At 54.0% G+C, this 16157-nt stretch overlaps 1 protein-coding gene across 4 annotated transcripts in view; it reads left to right on the top strand.

The window, feature by feature from the left end:
• The window catches only part of neurl4 (neuralized E3 ubiquitin protein ligase 4), a 250673-nt gene that overhangs the window by 181531 nt on the left and 52985 nt on the right, over positions 1 to 16157 (top strand). For all 4 annotated transcript variants that reach the window (XM_041181342.1, XM_041181341.1, XM_041181340.1 and 1 more), the window contains exons 6-11: positions 436 to 508; positions 3785 to 4046; positions 5420 to 5601; positions 6409 to 6494; positions 8429 to 8591; positions 9926 to 10124. In XM_041181342.1, coding sequence (XP_041037276.1) covers positions 436 to 508; positions 3785 to 4046; positions 5420 to 5601; positions 6409 to 6494; positions 8429 to 8591; positions 9926 to 10124 — 965 coding nt within the window. The remainder of the gene's footprint in view (positions 1 to 435; positions 509 to 3784; positions 4047 to 5419; positions 5602 to 6408; positions 6495 to 8428; positions 8592 to 9925; positions 10125 to 16157) is intronic.

Here is a 16157-nt window from a genome sequence, read left to right as displayed (position 1 = left end):
GAAGTCAAAGTCCTGAACCCCATAGCCCTGGCAGCTGGTCACCTGTGGGTAAGAGGTGGGTGTTGTGCTACTGGGCAGGGGCTCCACAGTTGGGCTTGATGCCAGTAGAGTCCAGAGAAGGAGGGAAAGTCAGCCGAGCTTCCTGCTGCCGCTCACCGTCTAGTGGCCCTTATTGTGTCCTGGTTCTGTGTTTACAATTTGGTGTTGTTCCCCTGCCCTTTCCTGTACCCCCTCCCAAAGAAATGACCAAGAAGCTCAGGAGTATATTGCAGAAAGGGCTGCTTGGAGCTGTGCCGAGGAGTATCTAATGCTTGAAATGCAGCAGCTACTCAGTGGCTGACAGATCAGTGGCTGGTGGAAACCTTCATTTGAACTCCTTTGGGTTTTAGGGAGAGTTTGCACTGTCTTAAGCATTGTTTTTCTTGTGTCCCACAGGAAGGAGATCACATAGGGTTGATGAGGAAGTCCAGTGGTGCTTTGCACTTTTACATAAATGGCATTGACCAAGGTAAGACCCCCTCCGCTACTGTCGACCTTGAGGTTAGTTTGATTCCATTTCCCATGCCGTAACTCAGCCTAAAAGAGGAACAAACAGACAAACCACTAAAAGGAGCAACGCAGGTTATTTCGGCCATTTCCAAAAGCAAGCCAAGCTCTCGAGTTTATTTGAAGAGGGATGGAATTGGAAAACAGAGAAGTTCTGGGAAACATTCATTGAACCTTGGCCAAGAGTCACACTTGAAACATTGTGTTCAGGTAGATATACTGGAGAGGGTGAAGGAAGGCTTTACAAGGCTGGTACCAGAACTGATAGCTTCTACCCAATGAGGGGTGATCTGATGGAGGCCTTAAACATTCTGAAAGATATTGATAGAGTAGACACAGAGAATGTTTCCACTTGTGGGGGGGACCAGAACTCGGGGCCATCAGTGTAAGACAGTCAACAACAAATCCAGTAGGGAATTCAAGAGAAACTCCTTTACCCAGGGAGTGAGGAGAATGTGGAACTTGCTCCCACAGGGAGTGGTTGAGGTGAATATTATCGATACATTTAAGGGGAAGCTGGATAAACACATGAGGGAGAAAGGAATAGAAGGATAGGCTGAGAGGGGGAGATGAAGAGGGGGTAGGGGGAGGCTCGTGTGGAACAAAAACACCAGCACAGAGTGGATGGGCCGAATGGGCTGTATATTCTATGTATTTCTAATGCTAGATCTAGACCATTTGTAGTAAACAAGGCAAAGGGTGTTCACAATAAACGGTAGGATATTGAAAAGCGTAGAGAAACTGAAGAACCTTGGTGTTCATGTCCACAGGTCCCCAAAGGTGGCAGGCCAAGCAGATGAAGTCTTTAAGGAGGCAGGTGGGATACTTTTCTCTCATTAGCCAAGGCATCAAATATAAGAGTTGGGGGGGGTGGTTATGCTGGAACTGTATAAAACATAAGATAGGTCACAGCTCGAGTAACGTCTATGTTTCTGGTCATCACATTACTGAAGAAATGTGACCTCACTAGAGAAGTTAGAGAGAGATTCTAGCAGGATGTTGCCAGGAGTGGAGGAAGGATTGGACAAGCTGAGATTGTTTTCTGTGGGACAGAGGAAGCTAAGGGGAGATTTTAATTATGATGGGCTTCGATAGAGTGGATCAGACGGACCTAAAGCCAGAGGTCAGAGATTTACAGTAACTGGCAGAGTAATTAGAGTAGTTGAGTAATATTTTCACAGAGGGTGATGTGGGTGTGGGACTCACTACCTGAGGGTGCTAGAGGTAGAAAAGCCCCATTGCATTAAAAAAAAACTTGATGTACTGTAGCCTGAGGGGCTAGGGACCCAGAGCTGGGAAGTCGGTTTGGGCTGGATGGCTATTTAAGCTGCTACAGGTGTGATGAGACAAGTGACCTCCTGTACTGTACATTTTCTATATTTCCTCAAAAGAATGAACGTGGCATTTATATCCATCCACCCAAGGGGACAGAAGTGGCCTGGTTTAATGAGTGCATTGCTTCCTCGGCACTGGCCTATTCCTTCGAGTTTCTGGAATGGGACTTGAGCCCACGGTCTCTTGGCTCAGAGGCGAGAGTGCTACCCACTGACTTAAAGCTTGTACCTCACATCATGCTGAGGCGTGCCCCTCACAGAACCATAATGCTTCCCTCTAGGTAACCGATGTAAAACAAGAGCTCAGACCAACAGCCTGCTCCTTGCTGGGGTGTCCAAGAATCTTAGAAAAGAGTCCATTCAGCCCATTGTGTGTGTGGCAGCCCTTTGAAGGAAGTGTCCAATTTCATCCCACACGGCAGTTTTCCCCCGTTGCCCCAAAAATGTTGTCCTCCTGTACATACCCAGTGGCCTTTTGGATAAAAGTATGGTAGGACCTGAAACATCGCCCTGAACGGACAGGACCACAGAACAGCATCACAGCTGATAAATAGCATTCCCTGTGCCAGCCCCTGAAAGTGCCGGCCAATATCATACACGCTCACTCCTGAGGGAGGTTTGAACCTGCAACCTCCTAAATCGGAAGGAAGCGTCTCATCACTTAGCCGCACCGATTGTGATCAACAAGGGCTCGTTTGGGATTCGAAGGCCAAAACTCGTGCAAATTTCAGTTACCAAAGCAAGAGCCATGACCCCTAAACTGAACAAGCCTTGTAAAACCATGCTGAGACTCAGTTTGAGGAGTTTGATTCCATCTCTGAACTTCTCGTGTTTGTTTTCAGGATGTGACAAAGGCGGTGAATGTTGGCCAGTTGTCCCTGCAGTGCTTTACTTTCACAGTTGAGTGTCTTGCCTCTTCAACAGTCCACCATACTGTGTGGGACTGGAGTCTCATGTAGGCTGGATGTAGCTTCCCCTCTAAATTGGTTGGATTTTATTATCGGCTTTTGAGCTCAGTTTATTTTTGGTACTAGCAGACAAATTACCAAATTTCACAACTTGGTGTGGTGACACGTGAACTCATGGCTTCCCAGTCTAGCACCATAACTACCAATCTGCCACGCCAGTAAGGCTATATGTTAGACAGAAGTGTTTGACAATGGCACTGGGCACCTTGTTGCTCGCACTCAAAAGTGTGCAAAGGTTTACTCCTTTCTCTCCCTCTCTCCCTTACTCTCTCTGTCACACCCTCTCTATCTGCGCTTCACTCTATACCTGCCCCTCGGGTTCTCTCTCTCTTCCTCGTGCTCTCCCCCTCTCTGCTCCTCGTGCTCTCTCTCACTCTGCTCCTTGTGCTCTCTCTCACTCTGCTCCTCGTGCTCTCTCACTCTGCTCCTCGTGCGCTCTCTCACTCTGCTCCTCGTGCTCTCTCTCACTCTGCTCCTCGCGCTCTCTCTCACTCTGCTCCTCGCGCTCTCTCTCACTCTGCCCCTCGCACTCTCTCTCTCTGCCCCTCGCGCGCGCTCTCTCTCTCTGCCCCTCGCGCGCGCTCTCTCTCTCTGCCCCTCGCGCGCGCTCTCTCTCTCTGCCCCTCGCGCGCGCTCTCTCTCTCTGCCCCTCGCGTGCGCTCTCTCTCTCTCTGCCCCTCGCGCGCGCACTCTCTCTATGCCCCTCGCGTGCACGCGCTCTCTCTGCCCCTCGCGCGCGCGCTCTCTCTCTCTCTTTGCCTCTCGCGTGCGCTCTCTTTGCCCCTTGCACGCGCTCTCTTTGCCCCTTGCACGCGCTCTCTCTGCCCCTCGCGCGCGCTCTCTCTCTCTCTCTGCCCCTCGTGCGTGCACTCTCTCTCTCTCTGCCCCTCACACGCGCTCTCTCTTTCTCTCTGCCCCTCACGCTCTCTCTCGCAGGCGTAGCTGCAACCCAGACGCTGCCTACGGTCTATGGGGTGGTGGATCTCTATGGCATGGCAGTGAAAGTGACCATTGTCCACAACCACAACCACTCCGACCGGCTGCGCAGGAACAACGCCATTATGCGGGCTCTGTCGCCAGATGTGGGACGGCGAGTTTTCGACTCTGGAGAAACTGAGGTGGAAAGGCTGCTCTTCCATCCCAACTGTGGGCAGAAGGCAGCAATAGTGTGTGACGGGAGGACAGCACTGAGGCCCCAGTAAGTAAGCAAGATGATGTGACTGTGCTGACCCTGTCCTGGGAGTGTTTGATGGGGACAGTGTAGAGGGAGCTTTACACTATATCTAACCCGTGCTGTACCTGTCCTGCGAGTGTTTGATGGAGACAGTGTAGAAGCAGCTTTACTCTGTATCTAACCCCGTGCTGTACCTCTCCTGAGAGTGTTTGATGGGGACAGTGTAGAGGGAGCTTTACACTATATCTAACCCGTGCTGTACCTGTCCTGTGAGTGTTTGATGGGGACAGTGTAGAGGGAGATTTACTCTGTATCTAACTTTAAATTGAGGTGTTTAAAATGCAGAAAGGATTCGACAGGGTAAATAGAAAGAGAGTTTTTCCTTTTGGGGGTCCAGCCCAGAACTAGGGGGCACAATCCTAGGCTGCTGAGCAGTGATGTCAGGAAACACCTCTTCATATAAAGGAGGGAAATCTGAAATCCTCTCCTGTGAAAAGGTGTTGAGTGAGGGCAGGGAGGGAGGGTTCAGGGGCTTAGTTGAAAATTTCAAAGCCGGGATTTATAGATTGTTTAGCAAGGAAAGGGCACAAAGACAGGTCAAAAGAAAGTTGAGACATGTATTAGCCCTGAGCTGTTTGATGGAACAAGGGCAGAATGGCTTCTTCAGATTAGAAGGAAATTACCGAAAAGGTTTGTACTTCAGCTGCAGTGAGGTAAAGGTGCTGGATTTTATTGCTGTCGGATTGAGGAAAGCCATTAGATGGAATGTAGAAAACTCGGAACAGGTGTTTTGTTCACATTCTGGTTTTATACATGTTGGATCGTTCACACTCAGTTTGTTTTCCAAAAGCTATATTAATCCAAGCTGTTGGAGTCCATTGTGTTTCTGTTTTTGCCCTCACGCTGACATTGCCAGAGACTCTTTGAGAAACACACTCACCCCTGAGCCCAAAGGTCATGGATTCAACTCCCTATCCAGAGGCCCAAGTACCAGATCTAGGCCAGCACTCCCAGTGTTGTACCAACGGAGTACGGCACTGCTGGAGGTGCCAACTTTCAGATGAGACATGAAACCAAGTCCTTGTCTTCTCTCTCAAGTGGCCTATCCAAAGATGAACGAGGGAGTTCTCCCTGATCCTGGGCCCATATTCATCCCTCAACCAATGACTTGAAAAATTGCCAGTTATTCAGTGATGTTGCTATTTGTGGGATCTTGCTTTGTGTTATTTGATTCTTCCGTTTCCTACAATATCGTTGCACTTGATGAAGAGTTATGGGATGCCCTGAAAGACACCAGTAAATACAAACTCTTTCTCCCCTGCACATTTTGCCCCATTGCACAAGTGTTCAGATTTCAGCCGTGTTAGCGTATGTGACCTCCTTGTGATTCTTTACAGCGCAACAGATGACTTCAACCATGGCGTGGTGCTCAGCAACCGACCCCTGAGGAGCAACGAAATCTTTCAAGTCCGTATTGACAAGATGGTAGACAAGTGGGCGGGCTCCATAGAAATTGGTGTGACTACCCACAATCCTGCTTATCTCCAGCTGCCATCAACCATGACCAATCTACGTTCTGGTGCGTTTTCATAGATCACAACATATTTTTTACCTCTTTCTGTCCACCTAGCCTTGCTGTCCCCTTGTCCGATCAGCCTCACCACCCTCCCTGCCCCACTCTCCCTACCCTGTCCCCCCCAACCCGACTCTCCCTCCCCTGTCCCCCCCACCCCGACTCTCCCTCCCCTGTCCCCCCACCCCGACTCTCCCTCCCCTGTCCCCCCCACCCCGACTCTCCCTCCCCTGCCCCCCTGCCGACTCTCCCTTCCCCGCCCCCACCCTGAGCCTCGCTCCCCCCAACAACATGCTGTGCTGTGCTTTATCAGTTGGAAAGTGGATAAACCCTAGAATCAGTCCTATGTGGGACATTTTGATAATGAACAAAACCGTTTAAATGTTTTTTAATATCAAATAAAAGAATTCTTTCTGACTCCAGTAATTTGTCTCCTGAGTGTTGCTGGAAGCACTGCCCTGGAGATTGTCATTAATTACTGGGGACATAGGAGACCCTGGGGATTGGCAACCCAGTTGGACTGATATGTGCCAATGGGCGTTGTATGAGAACAGGTTGGTGTGGAATTTAACCCCATACATCCCGTGGCAAAGAAAGAAACAAATACCAGAATACATTGTTCACAAAAGCTTTTCTCACAAGTGGGTTCCTCGTGGCTTTGTCTGAACAGAAAAGGTTAAAGTTTAGAATAAAGACAGTAAATGCTGGAAATACTCAGCAGGTCCTGCAACGTCAGTGGAGAAATAGAGTTAACGTTTCAGAGCAAGGACGTTTCATCCTGAAGGTGACAGCTAGTTACCCTTTCCATTTCAGGAACCTGGATGATGACCGGTAATGGAGTGATGCATAATGGGACCACAATTCTCGATGAGTATGGTCACAACCTTGATCGGTTAAAGGTAAGGCCTTCAAATGGTACCACCTTTATTACTAGTGGTTAAGCTGAGGGGGATATCTCTTTGCTTGTCACTGGATCTCTGTGACTGAACAGAATATAAAACAGCACAATATATTTCTGAGCCATGGCTCAATGAGTAGCGCTATTCCACCTCCCCCCTTCCCTGAAAATAGCAGCTCAGGTGGTCGTGGGTTCTAGCTGCAAGCTCCACTCCACAGAGACTTGAACACAGAATCGAGGCTGACGCTACCAGTGCCAGTTTAGAGAGAGAGCTGCACTCCCACTCTGCACAAACCCAGGCCCTGTCTCCCTGCTCAGGTGGACATAAACCATCTGATGGCCACTATTCCATGGAAAAGCAGGGAGTTCTCCTGGTGCGCCGGACAATATTTATTCTTCAACCAACATCAGGAGAAGCAGATGATCTGGGTCGTGATCATATTGCTGTGGGTGTGATCTGGCACATTCCCTACTTCACAGTCGTGGCTACACTTGAAAAAGTGACTTGGGGGCATCCTGAGGTCATGGAGGGAGCGAGAGAAATACAAGGCTTTATTAAGATTGTGGTTGACCATCTTCAGCTGCATCATCCTGCCCAATCCCCATATGCTGTAATTCCCTTAGTATCAAAAATCCAATGATTTCTACTATTAATTTGCTCAAAAACTGAGGATTCACAGCCCTCTTGGGTAGAGAATTGAAAAGATTCACAACCCCCTCAGAGTAGAAATTTCTCCTTCTCCAGTCCTTAAAGGCCAGCCCCTTATCGTGAGACTGTGACACAGCCCCCAGCGCTTGCCCCCCCCCCCCCCACCCAGTCTGAGCACCCCAGCCCAGGGCAACATCTACCCCGTCAAACCCTTGAAGGATTTTCTTTCAACTCAATTAAAAGTTTGGTTAGAATTTAATAGATGTTTAAAAATGTTCCATGAGCTCATCTAGACTTTGTGTTTTGGTGCGGAGTTGTCATTTTCGTAATTACTGCCAGTCCCGTCATGTTGAGAATGATTCTCCCTTACGAGTGGAAGTTGGATGTCAGGTGTCTTCTGACTCCTACCTTGGCCGCGCAGCCTCTTCCACAGTGAGGACTTTGATTGTTGGCTGGCCAAGGTGGTGACGATGGGATCGTAATGGTTGTCCTCAGGGTTTGTAACAGGTTCCTGCTCTGTCCAATAATTGCTCCTTGCCAACCATACAAGCAGCAGTAGGAAAAGAAGGAGAAAGCAGGAGCTGACCGGGCCTCTGTTTAATGTCTCATCCAAAAGACAGCACCTCTGAACCTGCAGGGTTCCCTCAGTACTGCACTCGCAGTGTCAGCTGAGATTCCCTTGTCAGATCTGTGGGGCCAGACCTGAACCCAGGACTTTCTTAGACACTGAATGTCACGGAAAATTATTTATGATGAACCTTCAGCAGAGTAGTTTTGCGATGATGTTTGATGGAGAAGAAACAGGTACTGAGCAGAAATGGAAGAAAGACTTATCTTTTACAGAGTTATGGTGCTTTTCATGACTTTGGGGTGTTGTAAAGTGTTTCACAGCCACTGAATTACTTTGTGAAGAATGGTCACTCTCAATATATGTGATAGAATGTTTGGGAGGTGTCTGGAAGCAGTTGACAAGCAGTTAGATGCTACATTTTTGGACATTAACCTTGGTTATTTTCCAAGTACTCAGTGCCAGTGAGCACTCCTGCAAGTAAACCCTTGCTCCCTATGACCTGGAGCGTGCTCAACTTCACATGCCCCAAATTACCTGAGCCGTTTGATGTGGCCTTTCTCAGGCAGAGTGAGGGGCGGTGGTCAGTCTCCTTGGGCCCATAAATAATACACAGATCCAGGTGGAGTAAATACTGTGCTAATCGTTATTCCCTCCCATACTGCTTCCCGTTCTAACTTCCCACCTCATTCCTTCCTCCTCTGTTGGCTGGCACAAGGCAGGTGATACAGTTGGCGTGATGCGCAAGGAAGATGGAAGTTTGCATTTCTTTGTGAACAATGTGGACCAGGGTCTGGCAGCGTCCAACGTACCGTCCAATGTTTATGCAGTGGTGGATCTCTACGGCCAGGCTGCCCAGGCTACTATCATAGACGATATAGGTGGGTCTGTCGTTTCACTAGCCTTGGATGTGTGCCCTCCCTACTTAAACCCACTCTGTTTCACCAACCCCAGCATAGCAGTGCTCCGCTGTGCTTGACTCTCTTGTCCCTCCTGAGTTCCGAGTACCTCATCCTTACACACACTTCCTCCTTACGAATGGATGGAATTGACGGGCACGTTCCATCCAGCTTGCCCCAGACCTGATGGTTGGACCATGAGCATATATGAAATAGGAGTAGGAGGAGGCCATTCAGCCCCTCAACCATTCAGTATTGAATAGTGGATCCCGCTCCTTCATTTCCTTAATGCCCAAAGATCTATCAATCTCAGTCTTGAGTATACTCAACAACCCACATCTCAGAATTCCAACAATTCACAAGTGAAGAAACGTCTCCTCATCTCAATGCTAAATCATCAATACCCTATCCTGAGACGTGACCCCTTAGCTCAAGACTCTCCAGTCAGGCGATTCTGCCGCTCAGCATCTACCCTGTCAAATTTTCTCAGAATTTTATCCATTTCATCAAAATCATTTCTCATGCTTATAAATTCCCAAGAGTAAATGTCCATTTTACTTAGCCTCTCCTTGTAGGACAGCCCCCTCATCCCTGAAATCAATGCAGACGTTATGACTGGGCACCCATCCACCTCTTCCCACTCCTCCCCCGGACCCAAAGGTGAGACAGGAAAGAAGACTCTCAGGAAAACTCCTCTCCGACCCCGTTGGCTGATCAAAACCTGCCCCAGGGAGATACACGGGCCCAAGTGTTAACTTTGAAGACATCCATCTCCTGTATGGTATAATCGTGGCCCAAGATTCCTCTAGGAGTGCTAGTTCTGTTGAACGTCAATGGGAGGTGATTTGACTATTGTTGGAGTTGGTCATTACCTGCATTGTCTAGTGCACATGTCCCTTGCCACTTATCAGCCCAAGCCCGGGGATTGTCCAGGTCTTGCTGCTTGCAAGCATCCTGCATGTGCTCTCACTGTGTTAAAGTGAAAACTCATCACACTATCTCCTACTCTAGTAACACTAGGCAGTGAAACTCCTCACCTCCCTCAGGGACCCTCTTTCACCTTAACTCTTTAGGTTTCACACAGAGCAATGCTACCAGCTAATCAGTCTCCCCGGCTTAACTGACCTTCTGTCCTTGTTCTGATCTGTCTATATTGGCTCATACTCTCGTTTATTCCAAATAATTTATCAATAGCTGTCTGAATACTCATCAGTTGTAGGACGTTAATCTAATAGAGGTAAGTGTGTGATAAATCCTGAGTTAATGTGAAAGGGATGCGTGTGTATCTGATCTCTGTGACATGATTTCTTGCCCAGATCTGCCCCCTCTGCCTGACGAACCCTTGGACGGCAATAATCAGGTCTCTCCCTGCAGCCTCTTCTCGCTGACTCCCAGCACTGACCTCCGCTTCCACCACCTTCACGGGAACAATGCGGTGATCACCAATGGTGGCCGCACTGCCTTCCGGCAGAACTGCCGCAGCGAGTTCAACGACGCCATCGTCATGTCTAGCAGGTAAAGCTACAGCCGTGTGCCTCAGTCCCAAGCCCCAGGATCACAGCAACAACAACTTGGAGCTATATAGCACCTTTAAAATCATAAAACGTCCACTTCCCACCAGGAACATTTGATGTGGGAGCAGGTAATGAGATATTAGGGCAGAATAGTCAAGAGCACGATCAGAGAGGGAGGTTTTAAGGAGCGTTGTAAAGGCGGAAGGAGGAGAGCAGAGATTTAGGGAGGGAATTCCTCAGCTTCAAAACATTGCCAACTGAAGGCAAGCGCCCCAGTGCTGGAGTGATTAAAATCGGGGGGTGCTGTGAGAGGACTGAATTCAGGAAGTGTAGGGATCAAGGAGGATCGTGGAGCTGCAGGAGGTTAGAGATAGGGAGGGGGCAAGGCCATGGATCAGTTTGAAGACCAGCATGAGAATTTTAAGATCGAGGCATTGCCTAAGCCGGCAGCAAGCAGAGAGGGTGTGATGGGTTTGGGTTAGGAGATGAGCAGCAGAATTTTGGATGGCCGGATTTACTGAACGGTAGAAAGTGGGAGGCTGACCCCGAGTGTGTTGGACTAGTTAAACCATGTTACAGAACTGACCAGCTAGAAAAGACTAGCTGGCTGTGCCGTTGGCTGGAGCATCGTACTGAGACGCTCCCCACCCTGACCTTCCACCTGTCACCCCCCAGCCACGGCCTTGTAACCTCTTGAAGATGCAGGAAAAGTGGAGGAAAAAATTTCAGGCCCAATGAGGAAGAAGACACTTCAGAACGTTCCTCGGCAAACACTCTCAGGCAATCGATTGAGTTCAGGAAATCATTTGAACCAAGTCTAAAGCCCTGTCACAGTCGGTAGCACTCTCACCTGTGTCAGACTTAGGCTCAAATATCCAAATGCTGGTACTGAGGGAGTGCTGCACTGCCTACCCTCTCAGCTGGACCTGGTGTCCTGGTCTATGTCCTCAATCAACGTCACAAAAAATATAAATACTTTATGTAGCTCATTCTCTGGGACCTTCCTGTGCACAAATTGATGCTGTATTGCCCACATGACAACAGTGACTGCAAACCAAAAGTACTTTATTGGCTGTGACCCACTTTGGGATCCTTAAGGCTGTGAGATCTGCTATAGAAATTCAAATCCATCTTCTTTTTGGTTTTTGTGTGATATGAACTCTGCCCCGGTCTGGAACGGCCCCTGTCCCATCTTGAAGGTATTCAGAGAGATAGCAGCCACCACACCAGATGCTCTCTGCTCTCTGAGATTCATGGCATTGTTCTTGTTTTTGTGGCCTCTCCTCCTCCTTGCAACATTTCTGAAATTTGCCCCCCTTCCCATTCACAAATCCACCTGTAAGATGGGGATTAACTGCTTTGAGGCTGACCTGCTGTCGTGGGTCAGCATGGTGAGCTGTGGGGTCGTGGGTCAGCGTGGTGAGGTGTGGGGTCGTGGGTCAGCGTGGTGAGGTGTGGGGTCGTGGGTCAGCGTGGTGAGGTGTGGGGTCGTGGGTCAGCGTGGTGAGGTGTGGGGTCGTGGGTCAGCGTGGTGAGGTGTGGGGTCGTGGGTCAGCGTGGTGAGGTGTGGGGTCGTGGGTCAGCTTGGTGAGGTGTGGAGTCGTGGGTCAGCGTGGTGAGGTGTGGGGTCGTGGGTCAGTGTCGTGAGGTGTGGGGTCCTGGGTCAGCGTGGTGAGGTGTGGGGTCCTGGGTCAGCGTGGTGAGGTGTGGGGTCGTGGGTCAGCGTGGTGATGTGGGGTCATAGGTTAGTGTGGGGTCGTGGGTCTGCGTGGTGAGGTGTGGGGTCGTGGGTCAGCATGGCGAGGTGTGGGGTCGTGGGTCAGCGTGGTGATGTGGGATCATGGGTCAGTGTGGGGTCGTGGGTCAGCGTGGTGATGTGGGATCATGGGTCAGTGTGGGGTCGTGGGTCAGCGTGGTGTGGGGTAGGGCCCTGGGTCAGCGCAGGGCCAGGGTGGTGAGATGTGGTGTCAGGATCATTTTGGGGCCATAGGTGGTCATAGGGACGTCATGTGGTCAGGGGCTTAGGTGGTGAGGGGTCAGCGCGGGGAGGTGTTGGGCCAGTGGTCAGCGTGGGGAAGTGTTGGGCCAGTGGTCAGCGTGGGGAAGTGTTGGGCCAGGGGTCAGCGTGGAGAAGAGTTGAGCCAGGGGTCAGCGTGGGGAAGAGTGGGGCCAGGGGTCAGCCTGGGGAAGTGTGGGGCCAGGGGTCAGCCTGGGGAAGTGTGGGGCCAGGGGTCAGCGTGGGGAAGTGTGGGTCCAGGGGTGAGCTTGGGGAAATGTTGGGCCAGGGGTCAGCGTGGTGAGGTGTGGGGTCATGGGTCACCGTGGGGAAGTGTGGGCCCAGGGGTCAGCATGGTGAGGTGTGGAGTCATGGGTCAGCGTGGGGAAGTGTTGGGCCAGGGGTCAGCACGGGGAAGTGTTGGGCCAGGGGTCAGCGTGGGGAAGTGTTGGGCCAGGGGTCAGCGTGGGGAAGTGTTGGGCCAGGGGTCAGCGTGGGGAAGTGTTGGGCCAGGGGTCAGCGTGGGGAAGTGTTGGGCCAGGGGTCAGCGTGGGGAAGTGTTGGGCCAGGGGTCTGCGTGGGGAAGTGTTGGGCCAGGGGTCAGCGTGGGGAAGTGGGCCAGGGGTCAGCATGGGGAAGTGTTGGGCCAGGGGTCAGCGTGGGGAAGTGTTGGGCCAGGGGTCAGCGTGGTGAGGTGTGGGGTCATGGGTCAGCATGGGGAAGTGTGGGCCCAGGGGTCAGCATGGTGAGGTGTGGAGTCATGGGTCAGCGTGGGGAAGTGTTGGGCCAGGGGTCAGCGTGGGGAAGTGTTGGGCCAGGGGTCAGCGTGGGGAAGTGTGGGGCCAGGGGTCGGCGTGGGGAAGTGTTGGGCCAGGGGTCACTTTGGGAAGTGTTGGGCCAGGGGTCAGCGTGGGGAAGTGTTGGGCCAGGGGTCAGCGTGAGCAAGTGTTGGGCCAGGGGTCAGCACGGGGAAGTGTTGGGCCAGGGGTCAGCGTGGGGAAGTGTTGGGCCAGGGGTCAGCGTGGTGAGGTGTGGGGTCATGGGTCAGCGTGGGGAAGTGTGGGCCCAGGGGTCAGCATGGTGAGGTGTGGAGTCATGGGTCAGCGTGGGGAAGTGTTGGGCCAGGGGTCAGCGTGGGGAAGTGTTGGGCCAGGGGTCAGCGTGGGGAAGTGTTGGGCCAGGGGTCAGCGTGGGGAAGTGTTGGGCCAGGGGTCAGCATGGGGAAGTGTGGGTCCAGGGGTCACCGTGGGGAAGTGTTGGGCCAGGGGTCAGCGTGGGGAAGTGTTGGACCAGGGGTCAGCGTGGGGAAGTGTTGGGCCAGGGGTCAGCGTGGGGAAGCGTTGGGCCAGGGGTCAGCGTGGGGAAGCGTTGGGCCAGGGGTCAGCGTGGGGAAGTGTTGGGCCAGGGGTCAGCGTGGGGAAGTGTTGGGCCAGGGGTCAGCGTGGGGAAGTGTTGGGCCAGGGGTCAGCGTGGGGAAGTGTTGGGCCAGGGGTCTGCGTGGGGAAGTGTTGGGCCAGGGGTCAGCGTGGGGAAGTGGGCCAGGGGTCAGCATGGGGAAGTGTTGGGCCAGGGGTCAGCGTGGGCAAGTGTTGGGCCAGGGGTCAGCGTGGTGAGGTGTGGGGTCATGGGTCAGCATGGGGAAGTGTGGGCCCAGGGGTCAGCATGGTGAGGTGTGGAGTCATGGGTCAGCGTGGGGAAGTGTTGGGCCAGGGGTCAGCGTGGGGAAGTGTTGGGCCAGGGGTCAGCGTGGGGAAGTGTTGGGCCAGGGGTCAGCGTGGGGAAGTGTTGGGCCAGGGGTCAGCGTGGGGAAGTGTTGGGCCAGGGGTCAGCGTGGGGAAGTGTTGGGCCATGGGTCAGCGTGGGGAAGTGTTGGGCCAGGGGTCAGCGTGGGGAAGTGTTGGACCAGGGGTCAGCGTGGGGAAGTGTTGGGCCAGGGGTCAGCGTGGGGAAGTGTTGGGCCAGGGGTCAGCGTGGGGAAGTGTTGGGCCAGGGGTCAGCGTGGGGAAGTGTTGGGCCAGGGGTCTGCATGGGGAAGTGTTGTGCCAGGGGTCAGCACGGGGAAGTGTTGGGCCAGAGGTCAGCGTGGGGAAGTGTTGGGCCAGGGGTCAGCGTGGGGAAGTGTTGGGCCAGGGGTCAGCGTGGGGAAGTGTTGGGCCAGGGGTCAGCGTGGGGAAGTGTTGGGCCAGGGGTCAGCGTGGGGAAGTGTTGGGCCAGGGGTCAGCGTGGGGAAGTGTTGGACCAGGGGTCAGCGTGGGGAAGTGTTGGGCCAGGGGTCAGCGTGGGGAAGTGTTGGGCCAGGGGTCAGCGTGGGGAAGTGTTGGGCCAGGGGTCAGCGTGGGGAAGTGTTGGGCCAGGGGTCAGCGTGGGGAAGTGTTGGGCCAGGGGTCAGCGTGGGGAAGTGTTGGGCCAGGGGTCAGCGTGGGGAAGTGTTGGGCCAGGGGTCAGCACGGGGAAGTGTTGGGCCAGGGGTCAGCGTGGTGAGGTGTGGGGTCATGGGTCAGCGTGGGGAAGTGTGGGCCCAGGGGTCAGCATGGTGAGGTGTGGAGTCATGGGTCAGCGTGGGGAAGTGTTGGGCCAGGGGTCAGCGTGGGGAAGTGTTGGGCCAGGGGTCAGCGTGGGGAAGTGTTGGGCCAGGGGTCAGCGTGGGGAAGTGTTGGGCCAGGGGTCAGCGTGGGGAAGTGTGGGGCCAGGGGTCAGCGTGGGGAAGTGTTGGGCCAGGGGTCAGCGTGGGGAAGTGTTGGGCCAGGGGTCAGCGTGGGGAAGTGTTGGGCCAGGGGTCAGCGTGGGGAAGTGTTGGGCCAGGGGTCAGCGTGGGGAAGTGTTGGGCCAGGGGTCAGCGTGGGGAAGTGTTGGGCCAGGGGTCAGCGTGGGGAAGTGTTGGGCCAGGGGTCAGCGTGGGGAAGTGTTGGGCCAGGGGTCAGCGTGGGGAAGTGTTGGGCCAGGGGTCTGCGTGGGGAAGTGTTGGGCCAGGGGTCAGCGTGGGGAAGTGGGCCAGGGGTCAGCATGGGGAAGTGTTGGGCCAGGGGTCAGCGTGGGCAAGTGTTGGGCCAGGGGTCAGCGTGGTGAGGTGTGGGGTCATGGGTCAGCATGGGGAAGTGTGGGCCCAGGGGTCAGCATGGTGAGGTGTGGAGTCATGGGTCAGCGTGGGGAAGTGTTGGGCCAGGGGTCAGCGTGGGGAAGTGTTGGGCCAGGGGTCAGCGTGGGGAAGTGTGGGGCCAGGGGTCGGCGTGGGGAAGTGTTGGGCCAGGGGTCACTTTGGGAAGTGTTGGGCCAGGGGTCAGCGTGGGGAAGTGTTGGGCCAGGGGTCAGCGTGGGCAAGTGTTGGGCCAGGGGTCAGCACGGGGAAGTGTTGGGCCAGGGGTCAGCGTGGGGAAGTGTTGGGCCAGGGGTCAGCGTGGTGAGGTGTGGGGTCATGGGTCAGCGTGGGGAAGTGTGGGCCCAGGGGTCAGCATGGTGAGGTGTGGAGTCATGGGTCAGCGTGGGGAAGTGTTGGGCCAGGGGTCAGCGTGGGGAAGTGTTGGGCCAGGGGTCAGCGTGGGCAAGTGTTGGGCCAGGGGTCAGCACGGGGAAGTGTTGGGCCAGGGGTCAGCGTGGGGAAGTGTTGGGCCAGGGGTCAGCGTGGTGAGGTGTGGGGTCATGGGTCAGCGTGGGGAAGTGTGGGCCCAGGGGTCAGCATGGTGAGGTGTGGAGTCATGGGTCAGCGTGGGGAAGTGTTGGGCCAGGGGTCAGCGTGGGGAAGTGTTGGGCCAGGGGTCAGCGTGGGAAAGTGTTGGGCCAGGGGTCAGCGTGGGGAAGTGTTGGGCCAGGGGTCAGCGTGGGGAAGTGTGGGGCCAGGGGTCACCGTGGGGAAGTGTTGGGCCAGGGGTCAGCGTGGGGAAGTGTTGGGCCAGAGGTCAGCGTGGGGAAGTGTTGGGCCAGGGGTCAGCGTGGGGAAGTGTTGGGCCAGGGGTCAGCGTGGGGAAGCGTTGGGCCAGGGGTCAGCGTGGGGAAGTGTTGGGCCAGGGGTCAGCGTGGGGAAGTGTTGGGCCAGGGGTCAGC

The sequence above is a fragment of the Carcharodon carcharias genome, assembly GCF_017639515.1.
Source record: "Carcharodon carcharias isolate sCarCar2 chromosome 33 unlocalized genomic scaffold, sCarCar2.pri SUPER_33_unloc_1, whole genome shotgun sequence".
NCBI classification, from domain to species: Eukaryota; Metazoa; Chordata; class Chondrichthyes; order Lamniformes; family Lamnidae; genus Carcharodon; species Carcharodon carcharias.
The sequence above is the reverse complement of the archived record's forward strand: the minus strand, read 5'-3'. Positions and strand labels throughout refer to the sequence as shown.